This window comes from Populus nigra, chromosome 13, assembly GCF_951802175.1.
Source record: "Populus nigra chromosome 13, ddPopNigr1.1, whole genome shotgun sequence".
In the NCBI taxonomy this organism is placed as follows: domain Eukaryota; kingdom Viridiplantae; phylum Streptophyta; class Magnoliopsida; order Malpighiales; family Salicaceae; genus Populus; species Populus nigra.
This window is the reverse complement of record NC_084864.1, coordinates 3,402,271-3,430,001: the sequence shown is the minus strand read 5'-3', so window position 1 is coordinate 3,430,001 and position 27,731 is coordinate 3,402,271. Positions and strand designations below refer to the sequence as shown.

General features: G+C 33.9%; 1 protein-coding gene across 5 annotated transcripts; it reads right to left on the bottom strand.

Annotated features, from left to right (window-relative positions):
- Nucleotides 1–4,707: 4,707 nt before the first annotated feature.
- Nucleotides 4,708–26,856, bottom strand: LOC133670517 (transcription initiation factor TFIID subunit 1-like). 5 transcript variants are annotated; one of them, XM_062091025.1, is made up of 23 exons: nt 26,608–26,856; nt 25,841–25,902; nt 25,257–25,360; nt 24,538–24,600; nt 24,369–24,414; nt 21,773–22,021; nt 19,956–20,074; nt 18,748–18,916; nt 17,387–18,473; nt 16,301–16,503; nt 15,929–16,166; nt 14,026–14,362; nt 13,286–13,495; nt 13,048–13,182; nt 12,199–12,405; nt 10,592–10,798; nt 9,436–9,919; nt 8,791–8,966; nt 8,523–8,645; nt 7,333–7,389; nt 7,056–7,245; nt 6,091–6,962; nt 4,708–5,358 (listed from the first exon to the last, which is right to left on the bottom strand). In XM_062091025.1, exons 2-23 carry the CDS (start codon nt 25,881–25,883, stop codon nt 5,011–5,013), a joined length of 5,667 nt encoding a protein of 1,888 aa, XP_061947009.1. In that variant the 5' UTR covers nt 25,884–25,902; nt 26,608–26,856; the 3' UTR covers nt 4,708–5,010. The 5 variants fall into 5 exon arrangements, with proteins under 5 accessions (XP_061947009.1, XP_061947007.1, XP_061947008.1 ...); XM_062091023.1 differs by having other exon boundaries at nt 6,091–7,245; nt 26,608–26,854; XM_062091024.1 differs by having other exon boundaries at nt 6,091–7,245; nt 13,048–13,140; nt 26,608–26,852.
- Nucleotides 26,857–27,731: the final 875 nt, after the last annotated feature.

Genomic DNA, 27,731 nt, shown 5'->3' with positions numbered 1-27,731 from the left:
AAAGGGAGACAAGACAGACCCTCATAGTTCTCTGTGTGTTTTGTGATTATTCTGCCATGTTTGGATAATTTCAGTCGTGAAACCTATCATATGAATCCACTAGATTCAATAAAGAACATAAGCAGTGGGGTTTCTTGGTGTTGCGTTGTATAAAGAAGCACGGCATCTGTTTTTCTGCTGAGAGGGACAGGAATTGATAATTCTCCTTTCTCCTCTCTTTGACTCTTGTTGATGTCTGTTCGTAGTATATGATTAATACAACCATTGTATCTGCTGTGCTGTTTTGCTAATTTCTGTTAATGACATTATATTAGTCTCTTATTAATTCATTTCTTACTTGTGTTATTCTTTAATATGTTGCCCCGTCTTAACTATTTATCATTAACTATTTAGTAGTTGATCTAGTAATAAGAGTTTGAAACTAAAAGATTTGCTTCTCCTGTAGTATTAGATTCGAGCCCTATATTTGCTAATATAATAGCCACTAGAAACTTATATGGTCGTTAATTTCATGATCCATGAGATTAGTCGATATGTGCGCAAGTTAGCCCAGACATCCATGTTAATAAAAAAAAATTATTGTCACTATCTTCCATGTTTAATCAACTATATTATATTAATATAAAAGCTAAATCATGTAAAAAAATATAAAAAAATACTATAATTATTCTTACAAATCACTGTGTGATTGTTACATAGGATATGCATGGTTTATTAGCCACCATTTAATAAATAAATAAATTAAATCATGCAAGAAAAATACTTAATATTCCGATATGAATTGCTCCCACAATTGATTATGCTGGCAGCAATTGCAAGGGAGGGTTACGTGGCTTATTAGCCACCAATTAACACAAAAGCTAAATCATAACTTGTTTTTTTTTTTTTTTTTTTTTTTAATTTTTATACACACACATATACACATATATCCAACAAGGTGAGAGAGAAATGGGAGACGAGAGAAGATTTTTAATTTTTTACACGGGTTGGAAAATTAGAGTTTAATTTCTTCAAAGCAACTCATTGTAGTTTAATTCTCTACTATATTCCACTTAATTGTTTACATCTGCATTTAATTACATGGTTTGTTTAGATTTTGTTTTTCAAAGTAGCGCAATAAGAATAAATTTTTAGAGAAATAATATAATTGAAAACTTATCTGAAAAAATAAAAGAGTTTGAAGAGATGCATATGTTACTTGAGATTCTAAAATCACATATCTCACCTACAACTCTAATCAATTCAAATTCGTAGGTGACACATACTGACTCATATTAAATTAAAATTAAAAGACAATTCATGTGAATATAGATTATATATAATTATTTTACATCGAAAAATTAAAAAACAATCCATGTGATGGAAGCTATATATAAAAAAGTGTAATATAATTATCTTACATAAAAAAATTAAAAAATAATCCATGTAAATGTATGCTATAAAAAAATATAAAGTGTACATTAAAAAATTAAAAAAATAATCTATAAGAATGTAATTATATATAGTTGTAACACATTGAAAAATTAAAAAACAATGCATGTAAATATAAGTTATAAAAGTAATAATAATAAAAAATTATGGCATACCTATCCCATATTGAAAAGTTGAGAAATAATTCATATGAATTGAACTATAACTAAAAGGAGTCAGTGTTTTACTGTGAACTGCACTGTGCAGTCCACAGTAAAACACTGACTCCTTCCTTAGGCTGTTTTTTTTTAAAAGGTCATCTAAGTTTTTTTTATGTTTTTTGGGAATTTTTTTGCTTTTTTTAATTAATTTTTTTCGTTTAATTTAGTTTGTTAATATTAATTTTTTTTCTATTTAGTTATTAGACTTTCATGACACATATCTCGAGTTCCACGGGTTAACCTGGTTTCATGGGTGAACCCAGTTAATTCTGGGTTGACCCGTCAATTTTTTTTTTTTATTATTTTCATAAATAATTTTTTTTAATTTAGTTTATTAATGTTAAATTTTTTTTATTTAGTTATCAGACTTTCATGACACAAATACTGGGTTTAACAGATTAACATGGTTTGACGAGTTAACCCGGATTTTTTTTCTTTTTAATTAATTTTTTTTGTTTAGTTCAGTTTGTTAATATTCACTTTTTTTTTATTTAGTTACCAGACATTCATGACACAGATCCCGGGTTTAACGGGTTAACTTGGTTTGACGAGTTAACATGAATTTTATTTTATTTTTTGCTTTATTTTATTTTTAATTATTTTTTTCGCTTCGTTTAGTTTAGTTTGTTAATGTTAAATTTCTTTCTATTTAGTTTTTTTTTCTTCTTAGAGGTTACACTGATTCCTTCCTTAGGCATGTTTTTGTTTTAGGTTATCTAAGTTTTTTTAGCTGGTTTTTTATGTTTTTTGGGATTTTTTTTTGCCTTTTTCTTTATTTTTTTAATTAATTTTTTACGTTTAGTTTAGTTTGTTAATGTTAAATTTCTTTCTATTTAGTTATTAGACTTTCATGACACATATCCCGAGTTTCACGGGTTAACCTGGTTTCACGGGTGAACCTAGTTAATTCCGGGTTGACCCGTCAATTTTTTTTTTATTATTTTTATAAATATTTTTTTTTAATTTAGTTTGTTAATGTTAAATTTTTTTTTTATTTAGTTATCAGACTTTCATGACACAAATACTGGGTTTAACAGATTAACATGGTTTGACGAGTTAACCAGGATTTTTTTCTTTTTAATTAATTTTTTTTTGTTCAGTTCAGTTTGTTAATATTCACTTTTTTTTTATTTAGTTACCAGACATTCATGACACAGATCCCGGTTTTAACGGGTTAACTTGGTTTGACGAGTTAACATGAATTTTATTTTATTTTTTGTTTTTTTTCGTTTTAATTATTTTTTTCGCTTCGTTTAGTTTAGTTTGTTAATATTAAATTTCTTTCTATTTAGTTTTTTTTTCTTCTTAGAGGTTACACTGATTCCTTCCTTAGGCGTGTTTTTTTTTATAGGTTATCTAAGTTTTTTTAGCTGTTTTTTTATGCTTTTTGGGATTTTTTATGCTTTTTTTTTTATTTTTTTTAATTAATGTTTTCGTTTAGTTTAGTTTGTTAATGTTAAATTTCTTTCTATTTAGTTATTAGACTTTCATGACACATATCCCGAGTTCCACGGGTTAACCTGGTTTCACGGGTGAACCCAGTTAATTCCGGGTTGACCCGTCAATTTTTTTTTTATTATTTTCATAAATATTTTTGTTTAATTTAGTTTGTTAATGTTAATTTTTTTTATTTCGTTATCAGATTTTCATGACACAAATACTGGGTTTAACAGATTAACATGGTTTGACGAGTTAACCCAGATTTTTTTTCTTTTTAATTGATTTTTTTTGTTTAGTTCAGTTTGTTAATATTCACTTTTTTTTTATTTAGTTACCAGACATTCATGACACAGATCCCGGGTTTAACGGGTTAACTTGGTTTGACGAGTTAACATGAATTTTATTTTATTTTTTGCTTTTTTTTCTTTTTAATTATTTTTTTCGTTTCGTTTAGTTTAGTTTGTTAATGTTAAATTTCTTTCTATTTAGTTTTTTTTCTTCTTAGAGGTTTTTTTTCTTTTATTTTTTCTTTTTAATTAATTTAGTTTATTAATATTAAATTTTTTTCTAAGTAGTTCTCGACTGATGCCTTTAGTTTTTTTTTATGCCTTTGACTGTGAACTGCACAGTGCAATCCACTATGAAAAAGCTGATGCTTTTTTTAATTAATTTTTTTGTTTAATTTAAATTGTTAATGTTAAATTTTTTTCTATTTAGTTATCAAACTTTCATTACACGGATTCTGGATTTGACAGGTTAACCTGATTTGACGAGCTAGCCCAGTTAATTCTGGGTTAACCCATTAATTTGTTTTTTTTCTTTTTAACTATCAAGCTTTCACGATGCAAATTTAAGGTATGACGGGTTAACCTGGTTTAAAGGGTTAACCCAATTAATTCATATTTTTTTTCTTTTTTTTTCATTAGTTTTTTTCTTCTTGTTGGTTTTTTTAACTAATTTATTAAATTATCACACTTTTATGACACAACTTTGCAGCCAGACCCATGTCCAATGTTATTGGGTCTGGTATTGCAATCCAAATACTTTTATGCTAAGAGTTAACCCAAGTTTAATGTTATTATTAATATTATAAACATTACTCTTGGATCAGGCGTTGCAACCAAACCTGAGACTCTTAAGTATAACTTTGTAAAAAATCTAATATTTTTAGATCTTAACTATTTTTAAAATGCAGAAATAATTGACTCGCGGCATCGCACAAGACATGTAACTAGTATATACTATAACATGTAAAAAAAAAATATAAAAATTAACTTTTACCTGGATCGACATAACAGGTGAGGATTGACATAACAGGTCACCGATTGCAATCCTAGGTTTTCATGATTTGAAACCACCTTTAGCAACCTGCTAGGCCAAGCCAAGTTTTGTAACTGGTATACATCGTTCAACATGATCTGAGAACTATTTAGCCACATCGTTCAACATGATCTGAGAACTATTTAGCCACACACACACACACACACACACACACACACACACATTCAACCATCAATTCAACGCAGTAGAACTTGACACACACACACACACACACACACACACACATTCAACCATCAATTCAACGCAGTAGAACTTGACTGCAAACGTCTCTTTCTGCGACAAAGGAAAGGAGAGATTCTGTTTCACAACAGTCTTTGATTCCTGCATTTCAAAATATATATATAATTTACAAGATATATGACTCGTTATTTTACAAGGGCACAATTGCCATGCAGGCTTCTGCCCAAAGCTCAACTTACTTTGTTACTAACCCTCCTCCAAACCCCAGGAAAGAAAACAAATTTAAAAATTGCTTTTGCCACCCGGGGATTTGGGATAAATAGTGAGATTAAGAAAACAATGGGGCATTTGTTTCTCCTTCGGCTTCGGCTTCGGCTTCAGCTATGAATATATAAATAATGAGATTACGAACCCTGATTCAAATACCAGCTTCAGCTTCAGATAAGCTCTCCTGTTTCTCCATCAACAGGTAATCACAAAGTTCCAAAAGCTGGTCTGCAAGAGGAGGAATACCAGGGTTCCGCCCGTCGTTGTATACATGGGCATTGTAGGCAATCTGCCACATATCGTGTCTGAACTCATTTCGATCCTTGTATTCCATCTTCCTCGCCTTGTCCCTAATAGTTGAAAGATCCATGGGACGTTTTATGATGTCCAAGTAATCGGGAGCCTCCTTCTTGGGGACAGGTTTCAAGAAAAGATAGGACACTTCTACCCTATCTTTAAGGGCATCCACAATACCTTCCAAGATGTTTGCCAAGCCAACCTGTATGGAAGTTGAGAAAAATCGATAAACTTAGTTCAGGTTTCATACAAAAGCAGCGAAACTAAAATTTGCAGATACATTGATAGTCTCTCTTTAATATCTAATTAATGGTACAAATGCACCGATGCTCCAATTTGCTGTTTCTTAAGGGATATGATACTAAAGCTGGATTTCCACGTCCATTTAGGCAAGAAGATTCTATTTTAGCTGTTAATAATTCCCAAGTTAATAAAAAATATTGCTCAGGATAAGTTAAGAGGCAAAGCTAAATAACGACCAGAGAGACGATACCATCAAATACATTTCATAAGAAAGTGAATAGAAAGGGCCGAGGCGTAGGTAAATCAAGTCATTCTCAGTTACCACTAAATTGAGCAACCCCTAAGTCATTACACTGAAAGAGACTCCTCAAAACCAGTCAGGAGTGAACAGTAGAATAATAAATGGTTGCTGACAAGCTTTTCAGAAATAAAAGCAATGAAGAGCTCTGAACTATGACTTTTAAATTATGGGGCTTTGCACCAAAGATATTTCTTCTTTCCTTCCCTTCTCTTAAAAAAAAAGTGAGGGTGGAAATAAAAGCCAAGCTAGCACAATTTCACAAAAGACAATTTGACCAATAAAGGTCTTCCAACCCATTGCATAAAAGGAACTATGGATGACTGTATAACAGACAACATATATGCATAGCACAAACCATATGGAAGTAATAAGGTTGGAGCTAATTAGTACCTCTCCAACTCTACGACGCTTTGTTGCTGGGGTATAATCAGCACCATATGTCCCCACATCAACAACAGGTCGCCTTTTTGCACCCCGATCTCTTTCTGGCATCCTTCTGCCATTTCTAGCTCCCCTGTAGTCATCCAAGTAATCATCACTGATTTCGGGCCTTTTCATTTTCATCTTCATCTTCTTCTTCTTCTTCTTCTTAGCTTTTTGGCGTTCTTCTTCATCCCAATCCCATCTGATGGTTTCAGTGTATCTTTTAATGTCAGCTAATTTTTCCTGTTCTTCAAGTGACCTCGTTTCTTCTGCATAAATCCTCCTTGCTCTCTCTTCTCTCAGTCTCTCAGCAGCTCTCCTCTTCTCCTCCTCTTCCCACCATCTTCTGTCCTCGGCTTTTCTCTTTGCTGACTCTCTGGAAAAATGCATGGTTTTACCATGCTTCTCAAAACTGGATAGTTCAGCAATTTTTTTAGTCTTCCGATGCTCACGACCAGTTCTTCCATCCTGACTGACCCTGTCCGGATCAATAATCTCTTTGGACTGTTTGATAACAATTTTCTTTTGAGTCTTTTCTCTATCTTTCTCAGCTGGTGGACGTATCACAATGGAGGGTTTATGAGGATCGACATGATTTCTGTCTGTGTATGTTGGCGGTCGTATAACAATAGAGGGCTTATGTGATTCAATTTGGCTTCTCTCTGTATCCATTGGAGGTCGTATCACAATAGAGGGCTTATGTGATTCAACCTGTATGTTTTTAGGTTTTGCCTTGTTAAAAATTTTGATTTTATTAACCTTAGCAGTAGACCTACTCCCAGTATCAATATCAGAACTGACTGGTCGGACATCGGAAGTTGTAGGTTGATCGGAATGATCTGCAGCTCCATCAGCAGGTTTATCAGATAATTTCTCCGTGGAACCACACTTGAACTTCACTGGAAGAGATTTTGCTAAACTAGATTTCTCACCCTCGGAAACTTCAACTTTGGTTGCACTTTTGGAGACCATCCTTTTCTTCTGCAACTTATGCTGGGACACATTCAACAGATCCTGAGAAGTAGATTTTCGGGAAGCCTTTTCCAAATCTGTAGTTTCTACCGGTGTTTCAGGCTCCTTTCCATACTTAGGGCAGTTTTTATTGGTCTTCATGTGTCCTAGCTGAAAAATAAAAGGCAAACCAACTACAACTGATAAATTCTTCTGAAGCATAAAAAAAATAAAAACACAGCTTGGTAAGTTACACACCTGTCCACATGCTCCACATACGAATTTCTCTCTTGCTGATTTCTTTTCCTTGAAAATCTGCGTTAAAAACAATTAAGAATGTTCAGGGCAAAAAGTTGAAAAGCTAGATTTCCAAAGTTAAAATGGGTGTAATGTTTCACATGTTAAAAATCTGAAGTAAATGCAGCCATAAAATATAGCATGGCAGGCTATTGAAATACCAGCCATTGCTTGAACAACTAACAGTGAAAAAATCATTACAAAGCATGATGGCTGTCCAGAATAGAAATATAAATCTCAAATAACCTTAGGTTGCATCTATATCACTGCACAACACTTGGTACGCTATAGTCAGGGAAGACGAAGAAAATGCATTTGGGTTTAGTGAGTTACAAAATGCATCACAATAGCACCATTTACTGGTTGTCTCCTTGAATTAAAAAGAAGCCTCTAGTTGCTAGTTGTGTCCTATTTTCATTCTTTGCTTGAGTAACATCCGAGCAGGGCAATGCACTCTTGAATGGTAATTGATTTATAAAGAATCTACGCTTGACCATAGCAAAGGACTGAAACTTAAGAAGATGGATAACTACATTGTAAGGTCAGAGGATTACCTTGAAAAGAAAGTAGACTTACTTGATGCTTTAAAGTTCAGAGAAGAATGAAATACTGCACTTATTTGTTTATTAGATTATCCTGGAAACAATCTTCCTAGAGATGGAGATCCCCTTGCCTTGCCTTTTCTTGTTGTTGTCGTTGTTTTTTTTTTTTCTTAGTGTAAAAATAGGTTGAATTTTCATTTACCAATGAATTTTGGATCCACCCCGATTCAATCAATAACAATAATAGAACATTGCCGAAATACTAATTAGTCAAAATACAAAAAACGATTATCCTATGCTTCTCTTTCATATCTTTTATTTTTTCCATGCTCCCATAATCACATATCCAGGTGTACAGTAAGACCCGACAGATTTAGTATAAGTTTATGATACATGTATAAGGTATACTCAGTGTGAAAGGAACTTCTTTTGTGCAATTACACATAAAAATAAAATTGAAAGACATTTTAAACCTTGAAAACAAAAGCGAATATACCCATGCATTATATCCATCAGAATCTGTATCTTTAGTTAAATGTTCCTAAAAGAGAATTTCCAAAAACAATGATAAAGCTCCATATGAAATGAAGAAAAGATGAAGAGGCTCACGTGATTAAGTCCATCTGCCATTATTACTTTTGCTTTCAATGGAGGCGTGTTAGAGATGCCGACTATCTTTTTCACTGTATTCACCTTCTCAGATGCTTTCCCTTTCATAAACAGTGTTTCTACCTGCCAGCACAGTCACCAGTATACACTTTCACAAGCAGGAAGAAATTATTTACTAGTAGATATGACAACAAACTGGAAGTGAACTGGCCAAGGAAAATGCAGGTTTCAAAACTATGAACAACATGGTTAAGGTGGAATGTATTACCTCCTTTGAGTCTCTGATGCTGTTCTCTTTAGGCGTATATGATCCACTGGGTTGGGTTTTGTTCATTTTCTTACCCCGGTGAACATTGTCAACAAAACTTGGTTTTGTAGGTGCCAATACCGCATTAACACCACCAGTTTTTATTTTCCTTTTCTTTTTCTGCTCAGCCTCATCATCTGCAGCACAGCAAGTCACTAAAATAGCTAAATTATAAATAAACAACATGCAATCTATGATCCATCTACCATAAGTGTGCCACCTAAGTTAGTTCCTTAAGTTTAAGGGTTATGCCACATTAGCAAAAACTAATCAACATTGGGACAGGAAATCACATGTAAACGAAGTACAAAAGAACCTATCATGAAAGTCAACCAGACTACAAGATTAAAGAAACACAAACACGATGAAAAAAAAAAGTGTCATATTACTAATGTTTCAGTATGTTAAGGTAGTAAAAGTGATTTTAACACACCAAGATTTATAAGTGGTTCATGCTCCCCAGTATGTGGCAGCACTTAACTGCCATATTCTAGTAGCAGGAGTTTTTATGCGAAGATTTAAGTTTCACCTATCTAGAAGTCCAAGGAAGTATGCAAGCAATAGTTTATCAGATATGCCCATACGAAGCAAGCAAATAAACCATACCATCCATAAGCAATCTGCATAGTTCAGCAGCCTCAGCAGCTTCATCTTCAAATTCTTCTTCTGCCTGAGCTTGTGAGGGGCGTCTCCTCATTTTTATCCCCTTTACACAATCTCCTTTGTCATGCTTAGACTCATAATTACTTTCGTCCCCTTCAAATTCCTCTGCATCAAGCAAGTTTTCTAGGTCTCCGGCAAAGGAATCCAGATCACTATTTGCTTCAGAATCGCTTTCAATTTCATCACCATCCAATGCTGAAAGAGATTGAACTTGGCGATCCCAAATTTCTTGGCACTTTTCTCTTGTCTGTTGTTGTAGCTGAAGAAAGGACATTCGTTGGCCACGTGCATACTTGCTGATAGTTGTTGGATCAACCTTGACCCCACATGAAGCTTGTTCACTTGATAGCTTGCGTATCATGGCAATACGATGCCACCTTGTCTGTTTTGCAATCTGCTCGTCAGGTACATTGAACTTCAGAAGCACCTGGAAACCGGATAATAACTGAATCAATCATTTGCATCTTTCTTGTTCATCACAATCAATTTTACTCTCTAAGGATACGTTAGATTAATTTAAGGCTGTTATTTACCAGTCATGTTGTTTATTGGGAGTCAATAAAATTACAGATGACCCTAGTTAAGACATAAAAAAGAGGACTATCGCTAGATTTTTCAGTGGCACCCATTGAGGCACAGCAATTTTGTGCCTCAGCCCTTGCATTTATTAAAAATGTAACAGTCCTTCCTTTTTGTAATGTATTTAGTGTGGTTTTTCTGTTACCATGTGCGAATTCTGTCTAATCTTTGAATGTCAGTAGATAATTCAATATGTAGTATCACCAAATTAAATAAAAGAATGCTTGTGGTATAATATAAAACATGATATCCCAGGTATGGGGTTTCAGTGTAAGGAGGGAAAGAACCATCTTTATTACCCCAATCTCCATGTCATGTTATAATGATTATGCATGCTAGATATCTGATTAAATCTACCCCAATGCTTCCCTTTCTTTCAGTTCAACATGATGTAATAATACATGTTTCAGAAAACCAACAAGTTCTATGCAGTTTCCTAGATGGTATCTCCAAGATACAATCCAATAACGATTATTGAGTCAATAATAGAAAATTCCTTTGAAGAAAAACACTAACACACCTCTCTTGCAGCCTCCATGCTCAATCTACGTAAGTCTGCATCTGTCCCTGTAACAGTGGAACCTCCTCGACCAGCACCTGCCTTTTTCTTCATCATTGCATTTGACATTGGTGCCTTTGGAGCAGCACGAACATAGCTAAATCCTAAGCCCCGGCCAGAAGGATCACCAACACCAGTAATTTCAAGACGCTCAATATTTGCCCTATCCTGAATACAAAAAATTAAAATTGAGATTTGACATTCAAAGAGATAAAAAGGGGTAATTGTAAAATATTGCATAGCCCTGGAAAATATCAAGAATATGGAATAGAAAATAACCAGCAAAGAGGCAAAAGAAACTACTTAAGTACAGCAAGATACAATAACTAGAGCTGTATGGACTAGAGAACCACTAACCATATTACTTCTATATCATTTTAGAAAGTGAGAAAATCAATTACAACATTATCCCAGCAGAAATTGCTAGATTGTCATTATAACACAACACAAAAGGTGAAAATTCAGGAGTGTCCGCCATTCTGTTTGATAGATACATAAGTTTAAGGAGAACACTGGAGTAGATAGGATAAACCACTGATAATGGACAAAGTAAAATAGAAAGCAAAATGACAATCACTCCAAGAAAAAAGAGAAGGAAAAAACAATACAGGGCAGTTGGCAGGCATATTGCGATGACATATCGGTACCCAACTTTCTTTTTATTCTTTTATTTATTTGTTTTCTTTTGACAAGGATCGAAAAATATCTTACAAAAATATGTCAACGAGTTGCCAACCTTTTACAGAAAAGACAAATGACATACAAAATGAAGAATCTGCAAAAATTATCCCATCATCTGCATTTCTATGAGATTTTATGTCCAAAAATAACAATAATTCTTTTCCTTCTAACACACTTTTGTTGCATTCATCTCAGCAACCGAGAAGTTGGTACTACTAGATTACAACTTTAGAGCTCTTTTCATACACAAGTGTCCCCCCCCTTAAGCATTCAACTTTGCAATCATACTCCAGGAGTGATAGACAGATCCATACACTAATAAAACTTATATTCAGTTACTGCAGGTGCTGGGAATAGAATGTGGCCAGGATTCTAGTTCCAATTCCGATTGGGATTCACATTCAATTTATATGAAATTAAATGTACTTGTAGTTGGGTCCTAATTCTACTAGATATTAAGTAAACTATTTCACTTAAAATACAACCCAGTACTTGCAGTATTGTAGTCCTTGTTACTAGCAAACCAAACAAAATTAAGCAAGGAACAGAATGAGATTCCCAATCTCTGACAGAACCAAACATGATCGTATAAAATTTTATTTAGGAAACAATGAAGCCAATTTCTCAATGAATGTTCAGGTCAATCCCTGAGAACTGAGAATCTAAATCCAAAAGAATCAATTTCTTGAGAACAGTGAAGGAAACAAAAAGAATAACACTCTCACAATGGAAATGCTATTTCATTATATAAGCTCTTACAGAGGGCAGATATTCACACAGTAAATGGTAGCTGCATCCACAACACTTTCAAAGGCAATGCTGACTTGAAGTTCATTAGAATCAGAGATATCTAGAAAGTCTCATAAATCAGAAAAAGAATATCTTACCTGGTTTGTACAAGCAACAAAATTACTGCTCAGGCTCCATGGAGTTATCTGCAGTTCCCTCTCAATATGCGACGCAGCAGCCAGAGCTATCGCTTCGTCAGGGAGCTGACTCATTGCAGTCGAAACACTAGCAGGAAGCGTTAGCCTCGTAATCCCCAAATGTTTAAGACGATACAGACCAGCTTGCATGCTTTCATAAGCACAGACCTAACACCCAAAATAAGGGGATAACTCCTAAATTTATTTAAAAGAACAGGGAGAAGTGCATGGAGCAACTAATTACAAGAATTTTCGGCGTACTAAGGAACCACCGCAGCACCAGATTCAAGAAATCTATATGATCATTATTATTTCCACAGCAAACTCTATTAAACCACCAAATTCATTTGGTTCACCTTTAGCTGAAGCTGAGAGTTTATGGATCCACAAGGTAGCAGATACCAATCATTTTAGATTAACAATGTGTTCTCAAGTGATATTATGAACTAATTTTTCAATAAAAAGTGTATCATTACCTTGTGCTAATTATAAACCTGACAGTTCCTTAACACTAACAATGCAAGTTAAATGTACTCGTGATCTCATTCGCATTTAGAATGCATGAATTTCATCCAATAACACTTGCTAGTTAGATAATCAAATTGCAAATAAAATGACTAGCAATTTCCAAAAAAGCGCTTACAGCATCTTTGCAATTTTACAAGCTTACAAAATTGCAAAAATGCATTCAACAATGACCTCAAATCAAACTAAAACCACGGCTATCCAAATTTATTGCCATAGTAGAATCATAGAATATGAAAAAAATAATAATTAGAAAGAGAATGAGATATGAAATCTGAAACTCACATTCTCTGGTAAGACCATCTTTTTCAATTCCTCTTCAGATGGAATGATGAAATCACGCTTCTTGGCCCAAAACAAGTGTCCATTTGCATCCTTCTGCATGTTGAACATTCCATGTAAAGCAATACATTGGGCAAACTGAAAGATTCATTGATCAAAGTGCAAAACCAACAATCATCCGAACAATTATTATTTATCAGTAACTCCAAATCTAAAGTAAATTATAAAGCAAGAATTATACCCGTAAAACAGCACATTCTTTGAGCTTCTTTCGTAAGATGGTCTCTGGAATGCTTGGAAAAAGAGCAGATAGCTCATCTGCACGTATCCAAGGAAGTGTGCCGCGCTTTTCAGCAGCTCGGAACTCACGATAAAGATACAGCAATAACCTATTTATGATATATGCCTGAAGATTCTTAGAAGCAGGAGCTAAAACCTCCATAAGGGGCTCCTGCAAAGACAGATCAAATAATCCAAATTTATTTGTACCCCCTTGAACCAAATAATAATTAATTCTTGCATTTCTATCTTAAAACACCACAGCGTTTAAATTTCCAATGGTGGGATGGGAAAAAAGGCACCCAGGAGGCGGGGAGGAGTATTGTAGAAGAACTTCCAGTCTAAGCCTGAACATCACATTGTGTAATATGAATAAAAGCACTATCAGTTAAATGTCCCAACTCCTATCCTTTCCTCTCCCAACTTCAAACAACTTTCCCTATAATGGCTGTCACTTTGGAGCAAGCACTTTAGCAAAAAAAAAAAATTCACATCCTGATCTAGTGATAAGAGCCTAGGGTGTGGAGCAATATTAGGTAGGTCATTACATGAAGGAAGATAGAAATAACTCTTAGGTGTTCCAAAAATGCAGTATGAATTGCCAATCACAATAAAACTACAAGAAGAAAATAAAACTAGAGATTCCAAACAGAGTCTAATTCAAGGCAACCTCGAATAGCATAAAAGAAAGCTGAATCAAACCTGTTGTCCAATGACAGCAACCCTGTCAATGCGTCTTAAACAAAGCTTTCCTTTTGCAGAACGAACCAACAAATAGTCAGTAGGTGGCACCTTGTGGGGAAATATGGGTGCTTTATACATGTTTGTTTCAAGAGATGACTGACTGCAGCCAGCTTTTATGTCTCCAAGGAAAGGGGATTTATCAGTCTGCTCCAGTATCACAACATTACCCAAGCTTCTTTTTTCATTGCGCAATGAGATGCCAGTTTGATCACCTGGGCTTGACTTCTGATAGTAAGTACGGAGATTAGCACCCATACCAACATTGCTTAACAACAAAGGTCTTTCCTCACAATACCTGCAGTGAGAAAGCAGATGTACCCCTGTCAAAATACCATCTTCATATGCATGAGGGCAAGAGGAAATTCAAAAATTAAGAAAAAAAAGTGTGTAGGATGCACCTTTTTTTCAAAAAACTTAGGAAGTTTAAATGAATTATTTGATGCCTCAGCAATTACATTTTGGAAATTAAGATTTTAATAAGGTACAAATGAAGTATTTCTACATGCCCAAAAACTAAATATGTGAAAGATCAGCTAAAAATGGTTACATAGGTACAGTAGAACTGGTTTTCTAAATGAACAAAAAATATATATAAAAGTATGCTGGAAGATTCCTTTCTCAAAAAAGGTAGAATTACCAAAAGCATGATTAAAAAAATTTAAATGGAACACATTGAAACAATTATCCAGGTTTCTTTTTTAAGATTGACTGCCATGTTGATAGAAAACCACAACCAGCCCCAGTAAAAAACAACTGGGATATAGATTTCAACAAAAAAAGATAAAAAATTGATGAAGTCTGTACTGATAATAAGATTAGAACTTTGCAATTATATATTAATTTGATACCATAGGAGGTTTGTCAAAGAATTGCAGGACACATTATGATGAACAAGCATACAACATAGAGAGAATCACAACTACTACCTAAATTGAGGCTCATAAATTTCATCCACTAAAATGGAGGTTTTATAAATAAACGTCAATTATACCAGAAATTAGTGATGTGTTTAATCAATATCCAGTCTAATGGCTAAAATTCAAAGGAAATGAATAAATAGTTAGATCATCCCTCCCTACTATGTGCTGCCCACAACATGTTATCAGAGAAAGGATGAGCAGAGGATGTTTTAGAACTCATTTACTTGAGGCAGTAGTGGAAAATTTGTTTTGGAAGAAGGATTTAAAAATGTCTTGTATACAGATTTTGCAAGAATGATGATCGTTTTTAAATAAGATATGAACATGAGAAAAAGGAACAAATAAAACTAGAGAATTTAGAATTACAAAAAATATATAAAAAAAACAGTGAAGATAAATAAAGGACATGCAATAGCAAGAGGGAAGAAACAAAGGAGAAGGTAGAGCAAAACAGAGAGCATGTAACACAGCAACACATGAATATGACCAGTGGTAGCAAATCAATGATCAAATTACAAAATTCCTCAGTTTCACTAGGACAATGATGCACTGACGGTTTGATGCACACAAGAAGCTATCTATTTTATATCACATTTTCAAATGAAATTAATGAAACCAAACTAGCTACTTCAGATACGCATCTCAGGAATATCTATGTGTTAATAATAAAAACCTTCGATCTAAAATTGCTTCTGTTGATTCCAAAATTATGTATAACAACAAGGCTACCGAAAGAAAATGAAGGGAAGAATATCAAAGGGAATAAAACTCGATTAACTGGAGCGTGCAAGTCTCTACTTACCAATTTGAGCATGTATCATGTATGTAAAAAACAAATTGTCTAGAAGCATGAAAACAACTTTTTAAATGCCTTCAAGGGAGATTAGACAATTTTGTAAATAAGTAAACAGGTAAAGAAGAAAGATTTTTCTGTCACTTACTCCATTAGGAAAATGTGACCATCTTTTACAGAAAGGTCAGATTTCTTCTTAAATGCCCCTGGAGGGCGCAGAGACTTGTTTTCACCTGGAATCTTTTGTGCCCTTGGCCACAAATGAATTTTTGTACGAACTAGATGAAGCAAGGAGTTTGGCTGAACATTTTGAGCAGCAAGAGACATGTGGTCTTCAAGCTCCTTCCCCAAATAAAATATCTTCACAGTTTCTGATGGCTTGAAATCTATAAAAAGAATATTCAAGTAAGTTCTTAATCTTCTTAAATAATTTAGAAATAACACATTGTAAAAGTGGATTCACAATACAAGAAATTAAAACATAAATTGGGCATATCACAACCAGAAAAGTGATTACAACCTAGCTTTTTTGAAGCTTTTGCTTTGACAGAAGAGACAGTTTCCTCAGCATCCACATGCACCTTACTTCCTTTGCCCCCTAAGCTCTTTAATATAATTTTCATTGGTCCTACTGTAGGTAGCTTCCCTCGTTCTTTGACAGCCACCTCATGGTCATGGGGATACCATAAAGCTTTTGGTCGATGAAAATTAGCTAAATCTTTACTGCAAAACAGTGGATTATATTCAAAAGGAATATATAGAAAATGCAGGACATAGAATTGATAGGTAAAATATATATCATGAACCCAGGCTTCAATTACATTCAAGTCAAGAAAACACGACATATATTAGAAGCAATACAGCTTGCTGAAAAGAAAACAAGAAAAACACCAGAATCAATTATACTAAAGAGCATGGAGCCTTAAGGTGATTAGGCTTCCTCTTGCCTGAGGTGCCTAGCACTACTATTGGGGCTTGCTCCAGTAACATAAGATGCAAACTTAAGAAGAATAAATATTTCAAATAAAAGAAAACAAACAGGCAAAGAATCACCAAACAAATGGCTTCTAATCAAAATATCAATATCAAATTCATATATGTATATGATCAATAAGAAAATCCAAGTCAATATCACAAATGCCGAGCTATCACAACACCCTTTTCCTTTTTTGGTAAGTAACAAGGCACTCATATCGAGTAACTCAAATAAAAAATTCATGATTGATTTCTTGCCTTCATCAAAAATCACTACATTATCATCCATGGTCATCCATTAGTATTATTCTGGCCCCTTTTCCTTTTACCCTGCAAAAAATAATGCCTTTAACTCACAGAAGTACATCACTTCTACTCATAAGATGTTTTCCCTCCTAAGCGATTCTATCCCTCACTGTGAGTTTGGATATGCTATCTTATATTAAAATATTGAAAATTATGAATTGAAAAAAGGCTTTAAATACACTCAATTCATCAAACATAGCTTTTCAAAGGGGAAACCCAGCACCATCTAATCTTCTCAATAATTGAAGAATAACTGTCAATAAGACCACAGAAATGAGATAGCTTAAAAAAAAAACCTACTACATGGTTGGCCACCAAAACTTACTTGCTCAACTTCAATTTCATTGTCTGAAGCTTTATAGCAGGCGCAGAGTGATGTATTTTAATGCCATATGCAGTTCGTTTATTAGAATTTGATTGCAATTGCTGAGAAATTTTCCTGTTCATGTAGAACTTGTCATTAGCAATGTTGAATTGCCAACCAGATCGATTTCCATGGCCTAGTAGCTCATGAGAAACCCTTTGCTTTAGGGTTCGAGTTATGATCATTGCCCCTGCGTGAAGTTGAAGATGCTTACTATCCCTGTGATCCAAAATTTCAAAGAGCATCTGCTTATCTTGAAGATCAAGAATCAGCTTAGGCTTTATGTTTGTTTCATTTGGTTCCCATATTATATTATCTAACCAAGATCCTTCCATCAAATCTCTATTTTGCAATGTGAGCTTGCTGAAACGCCTTACAGCATCACTTTCATGAAGCTCCGCACTATTATTCTCTCTTCTATCATCAACATGACTGGAGCTATCCACTTCCATCTGAGATTCCAATCTCAGAAGTTGTGGATGGCATCTGCTTTCTGAGAATGGAAGATTTCCGGGTTCTGAAGAGTCTTCTGAGCCAAAGGACTCCAAGAGAACAGAAGACCTGTTCCGAAGAAAGTTACTGGTGTTCTCATTTAACTCCACTGGGAGCTCCGAACAAAGATTTTGTGGACTAATCACTTGTTCACTTTCCCTAATAAATGAAGATCCAGTGTCAGGTCCCGAGAGATCAAAACTCTCTACAGAGTTGTCACTGATAGCTGGGGAATTGTCCCAAAGAATTCTCTCTTCCCAGTCTTGCTGATCAAGGGGGTAGAATTTTGAATGCACTGGAGACTTCCATTCCACTTCCTCGTTCATTGGTTCAGCACTAAGATAAGAGTTCTTTCTTTGTTCCTCAATTTGAACAGACGTTTTAATAGCTCCATGAACAGTTCCAAATCTTGCTAATTCTGCGGCATCTTCGCTCAAGATTGAGATGTCATGTTGATTTACTAGCAAATGTGATGGAAACAGTTGACCAGAGTCCTTTAAAAACACCTCTTCATCCTCTTCAACGATATCAGAAGCATCCATAGATGTATACTTCTCTGAAAATGAGTTAAACAAGAAAGTTAAAACAGAAATCAAGAAAAAAGCAAACCATAAGATGACGGCTCCGAATTAATAGACAATGCTTCCTCATTATTGAAGAGCAAAACCAAGAAACTAGAAACTAAAAAGAAATGAAAAGAAGAGTGTACAATGCAAATTGCACAGGTGGTGCACAGGTTATATTCACTGTGACATTGCCAGAACAAGTTAAATGATTATGAGATGAAAACATCGCGCCTGAAAGAAAATACCAAAAGCAAGAGAGCATACCTTTGAAAATGGAATATCTGTGATCTCTTTTTTGTCCTTTCTTCAAAGGTTCATGGATAGAAAATATTTCAGAAAACTTTAAGATCTCCATCCCATCTTCTATAAACAAAATAGGAAGTGGACTGGGACCTTTACCATCTAGAGGCCCCTTGACATGATCAGCTTCCTCCTGCTTCAGCATAAAGACCTCAATAAGACACAGAGCAACAAGATAACTATTGCAAAAAGATGCAATAGAATTATTCAGAATCTTGGGTCAAAGATGTTGCACACTTACACCTTGCCATATTTTATTGACCATGTCACACAGAAAACATTGTATGTCTTTGATTAACAGACAATCAAGATTTATCAGGTTAACATTTCAGAAGTGCAAGCAGCAAATTAACTCCCAGGTTTGAAGGATAAACATGTTTTCCCTCTCTGTACCATCTTCTTTCCTCCATTCCTTAAAAAGTGCGGGATGTGATTATTTGCTATTAGAGTTGTGCCATGGGTGATGTTGAGTTCTTTGACAAGGATGGCAGAATTCTTGACAGCTGCCTTTCTGGGTTTAGGAAAGAGGAAATGTTCCAATACTTCAACAAAACATGTCTATTGCTGGCAACTATCTGGTTTTTCTGGATGGAAAGAACCAGTAAAACTTTTCAAGGATCACTTCCCATCAAGAAGATAGTTGTGGAACAACATAGTCTCCCAAGGTATATTCTAATAACACCAGAATATATGGGATAGTGCAAACAAGGGGTAAGCAAACTAAGAGGTTGTCCAGATCTAAACAAACCGCGGGATCTGTTTTAATCAAGATTTTGCATCCTTGTGATGCAATGCTTTGGGGGCTTTTTGAATGTTTCCCTGCAATGCTTTGGGGGCTTTTTGAATGTTTCCCTAGCCGACACTCAACAGAATTGGAGCATTTTTTATTTTTTATTTTGAGCTTTGTTCCTTTCCAGAGAATTGGCACACAGTGAATACCAGATAGAAGTTTTAGTAACTTGCTAGCATTCATCTATATTGACATCATAATCAAACATGCACAAATGTTTTTACAATCCAAAGGCTTGCACTCATCTTTTAAACATGTCCATAGAGTGGTTTCTTAAATGAGACTAAACATTTGCTGATGAGAACATCATGCAACAGCATTTAGAATGCAAATGCAATAATATGTAACACCTACAGAAAATTGAAGAATATGGTAAAATGACCTCATGAATATCTTCCGATTTAGCATCAGAACTTTCAGAATCCATGGAACCAAGTTCTACATCATCCTGAGAAGACTTCTCTACTCCTACTCCTGAAACTACTCCAACATCATGCTGACCTGAAAAGGAGATTCTAAACTAAATAATCTTGCTGGCACAATTTAGAAAATTGAAAAGCTTGTGTGTGTGCAAGTGGGGATACTCATGGTAAAAAACAAATGACTATTCCATAGCCAAGGATAATAACCTCAAATTGAAATAAAATATTTGTGACAATTTTATTAAGAGAAAAAAAAAGGATATATGTGAGGTCGCTTAGTCAGATGAGTTATCACTTTTCTCCAAGAAATTCCTTGATTCTATAGTCTTTTTCTTGTGTCAGTTAAGCAAAATCTCAGAGACGATAGAGCTACTCAGAAAGTTCAAATTTGGAGAAAAGCTTGGTAGAAATCATCAGGTTCAATTGTACTGCAAAAACTCCTAGGTGGATGCTATTTGAATTACTTCATGCACACACACATTCAGCTGTCTGAGAACACAAAACTGAATGTAGGGCAAAATGAATCCAGACATTACTGAAATCTCACACAGAAAATCCACCCAAAAAGCTGATACCAAATTTGTACGTCATACCAAAAACTCTTCCAGGTTCCAGCAAAATGGGGATAAAAAAAATATATGTTTAATGAATTAGAGCTGCTGAGTCTGAGCACTTGAAATGAGGATTTGCTAGGTTGAGGCAAAAATGCACTACCGAAAGTTCTGATCCAAGACAGCTAGTATGGCAAATTAATGCCCAGAGATGGATCTGACTGAACCAGACCAGCAAGCCCAGCATGTCTGAGTTAATGCACATCATATACCCAAAGATTTGCTCCGAAAACATATTTCGGTTTATCTAACAGTCACACATTGGTGACTTGGTGTCTTAGATAATCCAAGCTGTATTTGACATAAACAAATTCCATTCCTCACAATTGATATTATCCAAAAGGTGGGTCCGGTCAGGTAAAAGTCAATTCTAATGCCAAGAAATTGCCATAACAGAACTGATGGCATCCTATATTTTTGCAAACCCCAAACAAAGAGCAAAAAATATAAGATTTTTGGATGTCATATGGATATAAATGCATGTACAACATGAGAAAAAGACAGCTACTGAAACAGAGATATAATCATATAAAACAGGAAAAAAAATAAGAAAAAAGAAAAACAAAGGCCAAGAAGTGGCATCACCAGCAAACCTCTTAAACCAAGTGTTGACAGAGGAAGCATAATGTGCATGCTACAAAAATACAGCACACTCTCCTAAAATCCCAGATAGAACCTGATCGATCAGAATAATATCCCTTGGCTACAATTATTGATGAGAAAAATGCAAAAAGATATCCAACATTTATTTAACACCAGAACAAGCCCCACAAACTTTAGAGAATCACTATAACCTAAAAATAATGTAACCGAAGGAAAAATGGATCAAATGAATGAAAACAAACACAAATGAGAATATAAATGCCAGCATTTTTCAGAGAAACCAAGTTCTGATCTGACCAGCAGCGAAAATGAGAAACACCAAAGAGAATAGTACCAGATTTCAATATAAAAGCTTGAGAGGGGTTAAGGAAAGAACGCATCTGAACCACTAAAACCACAGAATAGGCTATGAGTAATAAAACCTTAAAAGATAGAGCAACGGCATTCAATATCTTACATGGAAAATGATTACATATATTCCAGATCAAACGTTTATATATATATATATATATATATATATATATATATTAAAATGAACCAATGTGAATCACCCAAAAGCAAACCTGTTAGAGAGGCAGTTTGAAATTCAAGAATTTTATCCGAAACCACAGGTTCCTTTTCAAGTTCCTCTTCCACATCCTCATCATAATCTTCATTGTCGGATGTAGGAGGCTGCAATGTGGAGTCAGACAAAATATAATTCTTTTTTGACAACAAGTAGTCCTCCTCACTAACACCTTGAATCTCAGGCCCCTCGTATTGTTCATCAAAGTCTTCGTAATCAACTGCATCTTCAGCCTTTGCATCATAATCTAGCAGCATAAATACAAAGTAAACTTATAATCAGAAGGTTGAATGGGGTAAGCCACAAGAGAAACTACAAGTTACCTAAACACAAACAGCATTATGCATGAGTATGATGGTGTGGAATCTACATATTTTGACACACACATAAATGCACAACATTTTATGGATGCATGTGCATGTACTTATGCAAGAAAGAATACCATTGGACACCATCAAAATATGCATCAAGGCATAAATCTCAAATCCAAGAAGTATTCATAAGAAGAGTCCCAATAGCAAGAAAAGGAGTCAAATTAACCCCAACTAGACAAACACAATATCAAAGAACCAATTTAATCCAAAAGCTTAACAACTTCAGTTGTTAAGTGAAGTTCCAAGAATGGTTTTATATTACTCTTTAATACACCTCCTCAATTGAAAGCCTTTTGAGTATGAAACTTGCATAGATCCATCATTACCTCGTGCTTAATGTTGTTAATTTAATTAGTCGGAATGAGAGTGGTGAAATTCAAATTCATAACCGTTTAGTTATCAAGGTTTTGATATCATATCAAAAGAACTAATTCAACTCAAAAGGTTAAGTTGTTAGGTGAAGCTCCAAGTATGGTTTTATATTAATCTCCAATACATAGAAGTATTTGAAGTCAAATTCTAGTAAGATGACAAGAAATGAAGCAGCTTATCTAAGAAGTCCAATGCTTGCAAACATTAGGTTGAACAAATCAGACTATAGTAGCTTACAACCTAAGGTGTCTTCAAACAGTGGGCAGCAAAATCATTAAAACAAACTTTTGACTGTTTGTTTGAGCTCTTAATCACAAGTCCATTCCAAAAGGTGTATAATTTGTTCTTGCAGCATAGAACATGCTGCCAGAGGAATGGTTGGAAATTTCTGACATGGCTTGAACTTGACAAAAAAATACTCTGAGACACCCAAAAAGACAACCTATCCAACCCTGAAAATGAAAACATGACCATTTTCAGAAATAAATTCATTAGTGAGTATTTTTAGTAAAACCAAGCATATTTAACTCGAACCTTTCATTTGGCCAGGCCAGACCAAATATTAACATAACATGACTTACAAACCTGATTAGCTTCACACTGACTTCTACTAGATGAAGAGAAAAAACCAAACTGTTAGATTCTCCTAATCACAAACTAATGATAATCCCAATTTTTTATCAATTATCACTGAGAATAAGAGCAGAGATCTGAGTTACTTGAAAAATTCTTCCCATTCTGGAAATTTAGTCTCAACTCCAACCACTGATAATTTCCAGTGTTTGAAAAAACATCAAGCATAGTCTTAGATTCAGTTAATGCTCCTTTTCTTCTTTCATTTAAATGTTGGTTCAAGAAATTCTATTTAACTTATTTAAAGAGCTGGACATGCATTAGTTTCCGCAATAGCATGTGACTATTATCATTCTGAATGTATTTGGAAATTGGGATAACATTATTTATGAAGAACTATGTTTCCCCAATTCTCCAATACATTCATACTGATAATAGTTATATACAACAGAAAAGGATGTATTTTCCACACCTCCCACAAAAAAAAAATCAACAATAAAAGGAAAAAAGAAATAACATTATGGGCTTTACCACCAAGGACAAATGTTGTCAGATCAGATAGTTTCTTTGCATTCCTATGGTACCATGCTTTGGGTGGTTTTAAGGTGTTTCCTGAGAGTTCTACAGGACTAAGGGTCTTCATCATTCAGATCCTTGATGTCTTTCCTGGGAGGTTGCATGTGCATTCCGACATACTTTCATCCACTTAACAAATATCTTTCAGCATATTCATGACAACCTAATCTTTCATTATTTTCTTTATTATTATTCAAAAAGCTAAAGATACCCTAAAAAATTATTTCTCAAGAATCAAAATCGATTTACTTCTATGAAATGGTTTCATGGGATTCAACCAATTGTTTCTTCACGTTAATCCAGGTATTGCTCTGGTGACTATGCATGCCTCAAAACTTGAGATTACTGATTATGTTCCTTAAACGTAAGTTTTATCTTTTAAACAGAAGTGTCATCGCAAGAGAGAGCCATATGATCAAATTGGAAAGCTTCCCAGCATACTTGACATACAATAATAGAAATAAAACAAGAGTTTATAACTTGCAAAGCATCTTAGGCAGGACAATTTATGTTTCATTAACCAGTATGCCAGATTAGTAGAAGAATCCAAACAGAGCTTCTTAAAGTGTTACCAGTAAAATGTAAGTCAAGACAAATAAAAAACAACAGAGAGAGAGAGATTGTTTAGTTAAAGAACCAAAGATACTAACACAACATCAAAAACTGCATGACATAGTTTTTCCTGGCAGACAACATCACCTTGTTCTGCAGCGTCAGTGGATGTTTGGTGTGACTTCACTGACAACTGAAAATAGAATAGCATGAGATTATAGTGTCAAGCCAAAAGAAAAAAAGGGAAGATATCAGCCCAAGCATAATTGAGAACGGAAAGCTAGAACACATAACACATGATACAAATTTTCCGTACATCAATTTCTGTTAGCGACGAACCCAACTTGTCAGCTAATGCGGCAAGATGCTCCTTTGCATCCTGAAATTATATAGTTTAGCACCACAAGTGAGAATATCGAACTGAAAAACTACCATAATAACAAACAAGGATGTTCCTTGTTAAAAGCAAAAGAAGAATGTATGTTAAACGCAGCAAACCCACAACTCAGTTGCATTATGGGATGAGAACATAAAAGTTGGTGCAAAACAAAGCTACTGCATGCCTGAACATGACTTGAAATTTCTAAGATGTCATAAACTGACTTTGTCTATACTGCTCATGGCTGAACAACACACATTTACCAGATTGAAAAAAAAAGAATTTAGGAAAAGATCAAATTTCATCCACTTAACAATCTGGGGCTATCAGAGGTTTTCATATTGAGATTTGAAAACTTTTTCACTCAATCTCACCTCCCAAGTACCAAGCCACAACAAATGACCATTGCCAATGAAGTTTAGTTTATTTTACATCTTTGAATTCTTAAGACACTGTTATTTCTTCATTTCACCAGCCTAAGCCTCTTATGGTTTTTGTTTTTTTTCCTGTCTCAAATAAATAGTACTGCTTTCGCTCAATCTCAGTTTTAAAGGGATGCCAACTGTCACTTGCAATACATGTGCACGTTTATGAAACCTTTTACAGCAAGTAATACAAGAAATAAAAGATCAAATATAAAAGAGACATAAGCTCACCTCATCAAGGTAATCAGCATCAAGATCACCAGAATTATCAACATTCCCAAACATAAAACCCAAAAATCGGTTACCACCAACTTCCTCATATTCCTCGTCATCATCTGTCCAACAGTCATCCAAGCATTAGGATAGGATGACCACATGGGAGTTATAAAAAAAAACACACGGAAGAAAAAGAAAAGCAACTAATTTTGAATACATATAAGAAACACATCCCAATTCTTTCTTTTCTTTCTTCTTCTTTTTTTACCAATTTGATTTTCACAGTTTTGTGTTTCACAAGGTTGTCTAACTACGGGAACAAAATCAACTTAAACAGCCATTAAAACCAAAGACTACAGACTTTAATTACACAAGCAGTCAATACACCAGGGCCATCATAATTCTACCTATATCTATTACAACACCGTGTCCGAGTACAAAATAACAATGCACTTCACCGTCCATGACAAAGAAGACACACAACTCCAGAAAGCCTTCAAAAGCCGCATTTATATACAGAATTCAACCAATGATTATTATAACAATGAGCATAAAACAATCAAATCTCGTCATACTATTGCGTCAAATAACCAACTTACCATCGTCAGAAGCACTTCCGGAGTCATAGCCACCTCCACCCATGATTTAAAGACAGTTTTGCCTATAATCATCAAAATGGAAAAACTCCAGCTTTCAGCTATTAAACTAAGGAAAAAAAAAACTGAATAACTATTTAAAATTCCATTTTTTATTTACTTCATTTCATAAAAATCCACGTGGAAAACAGAAAACAAATGAGAAGAAGTTTTAAAAAGGGAGCTAGAAAAAAACTACATCATCGAAATTCGAAAATGGAAACCACAGATTAACTTGTGAAAAAAAAAACACAAAAAAGAAGAGAAAATAAGAAATTTAATCCAAAATACTACAAATTTAGAAATTTAAGTTCGTTGAAACAGTGAGCAGTAAACCGCACTCGAACTCTCCATGAAATAAATTTAAAAAAAAAATCTCCTAAATTTTCAATTTCCAATTGAAAAGGAAGCTTGTGTAAGTAACCAAAAATCAAACCCTAGCAGAGACCTATAAAATACTGAATAAATCAAAAATAAATAAAAAAATCGAAGAGAAAAACCACAAATCGAAGAGAAGAAATTTAAAAAATAAAGCCAAAAATACTAAAAAGGAAACATGAATTCGTTGAAATAATAAGCACTAAACAAACCGTACTTTAATTCTTGCTTGGAAAATAAATAAACGAAGAAAACATAAATTTCAAAGAGGAAAGAAAGAAAAGTTTGAATTTGGAAGGAACGGTGATGTAAAAAAAAGAAAAGAAATAGGAGTGAATGGATTGAGATGTTACCTAGTAATTTAAAAGGATTGACTCATATCCTAAAGGTGATAACGATAATCTCCGACCGGTATAGCTAGCTTTCCTCGTGCCTTAGCGCTTGAGAGAAAGCAGAGAACGAATGACCATTGTAGTGTTGGGCAGGAGTCGAGTCGGGTCGGGTTTTGAGATTGGATATGGGCCTGGACTTTGCATTCGTGGAGTTGAATCTAAGCCCATATAAAAGTAAGTTTAATCTTGAGCTTTTAGATTTGAATTTCTTTAAATTCTCTCGCTCGTTATTATTTGTTTGATTTATTTAAGTGGTTTTTTTTTTTTTACTTGTTGGCTTTATCCATGTTTTATTTTATATTTGGAGAATGTGTAGGATTATGATTGTGGTTGTTTTTTAAAGTATTTTTTATTTAAAAATATATTAAAATAATGTTATTTTATTTTTAAAAAATTATTTTTGACATCAACATATCAAAATGATCTGAAAACACTAAAAAAATATTAATTTAAAGTAGAGAAAAAATAAAAAAATTAAAATTTTATCAAAAACATTTTTAAAATATAAAAATAAACAAGACTTTACTAATGGTTTATATTATTTAAAAAATTAATTGGATTTTTTATTTAATAATTATGAGTATTTTTATTTAATAATTATGAGTATTTTTCAGACTACTATGCATATTAATATTAATTGAAACTAAATTTTTATCTCAGATGATTTTAAGATAATTTTTTTAAGATTTAAACCTCAAAAGCAAGGAAAGCAAGCGAACTTTTCTAACCACTAAGTTAACCTCTGGGTTAATATTTGTTTTTTCAGTAAAATCGTGTTTTTATTTTTTTAAAAAAATTTATATGTTTTTATAATATTTTAATATATTGTTGTTAAAAATAAATTAAAAATATATATTATTTTGATGTATTTTTAATTAAAAATTATTTTAAAAAATAACCGCTACCATAATATCAAAAACTATCTTTTAATAAATTATTATATTTCAATGAAATTTAAATTAGTACACTTCATAAAAAGAAATATTGTTGTATAATCAAATGAAAGTTTTTTGAAGGGCTCTTATGATACAAAATTAAATATTTTAATTTATATTTATTCTTTAATTTCTCAACCTAATCTTTAG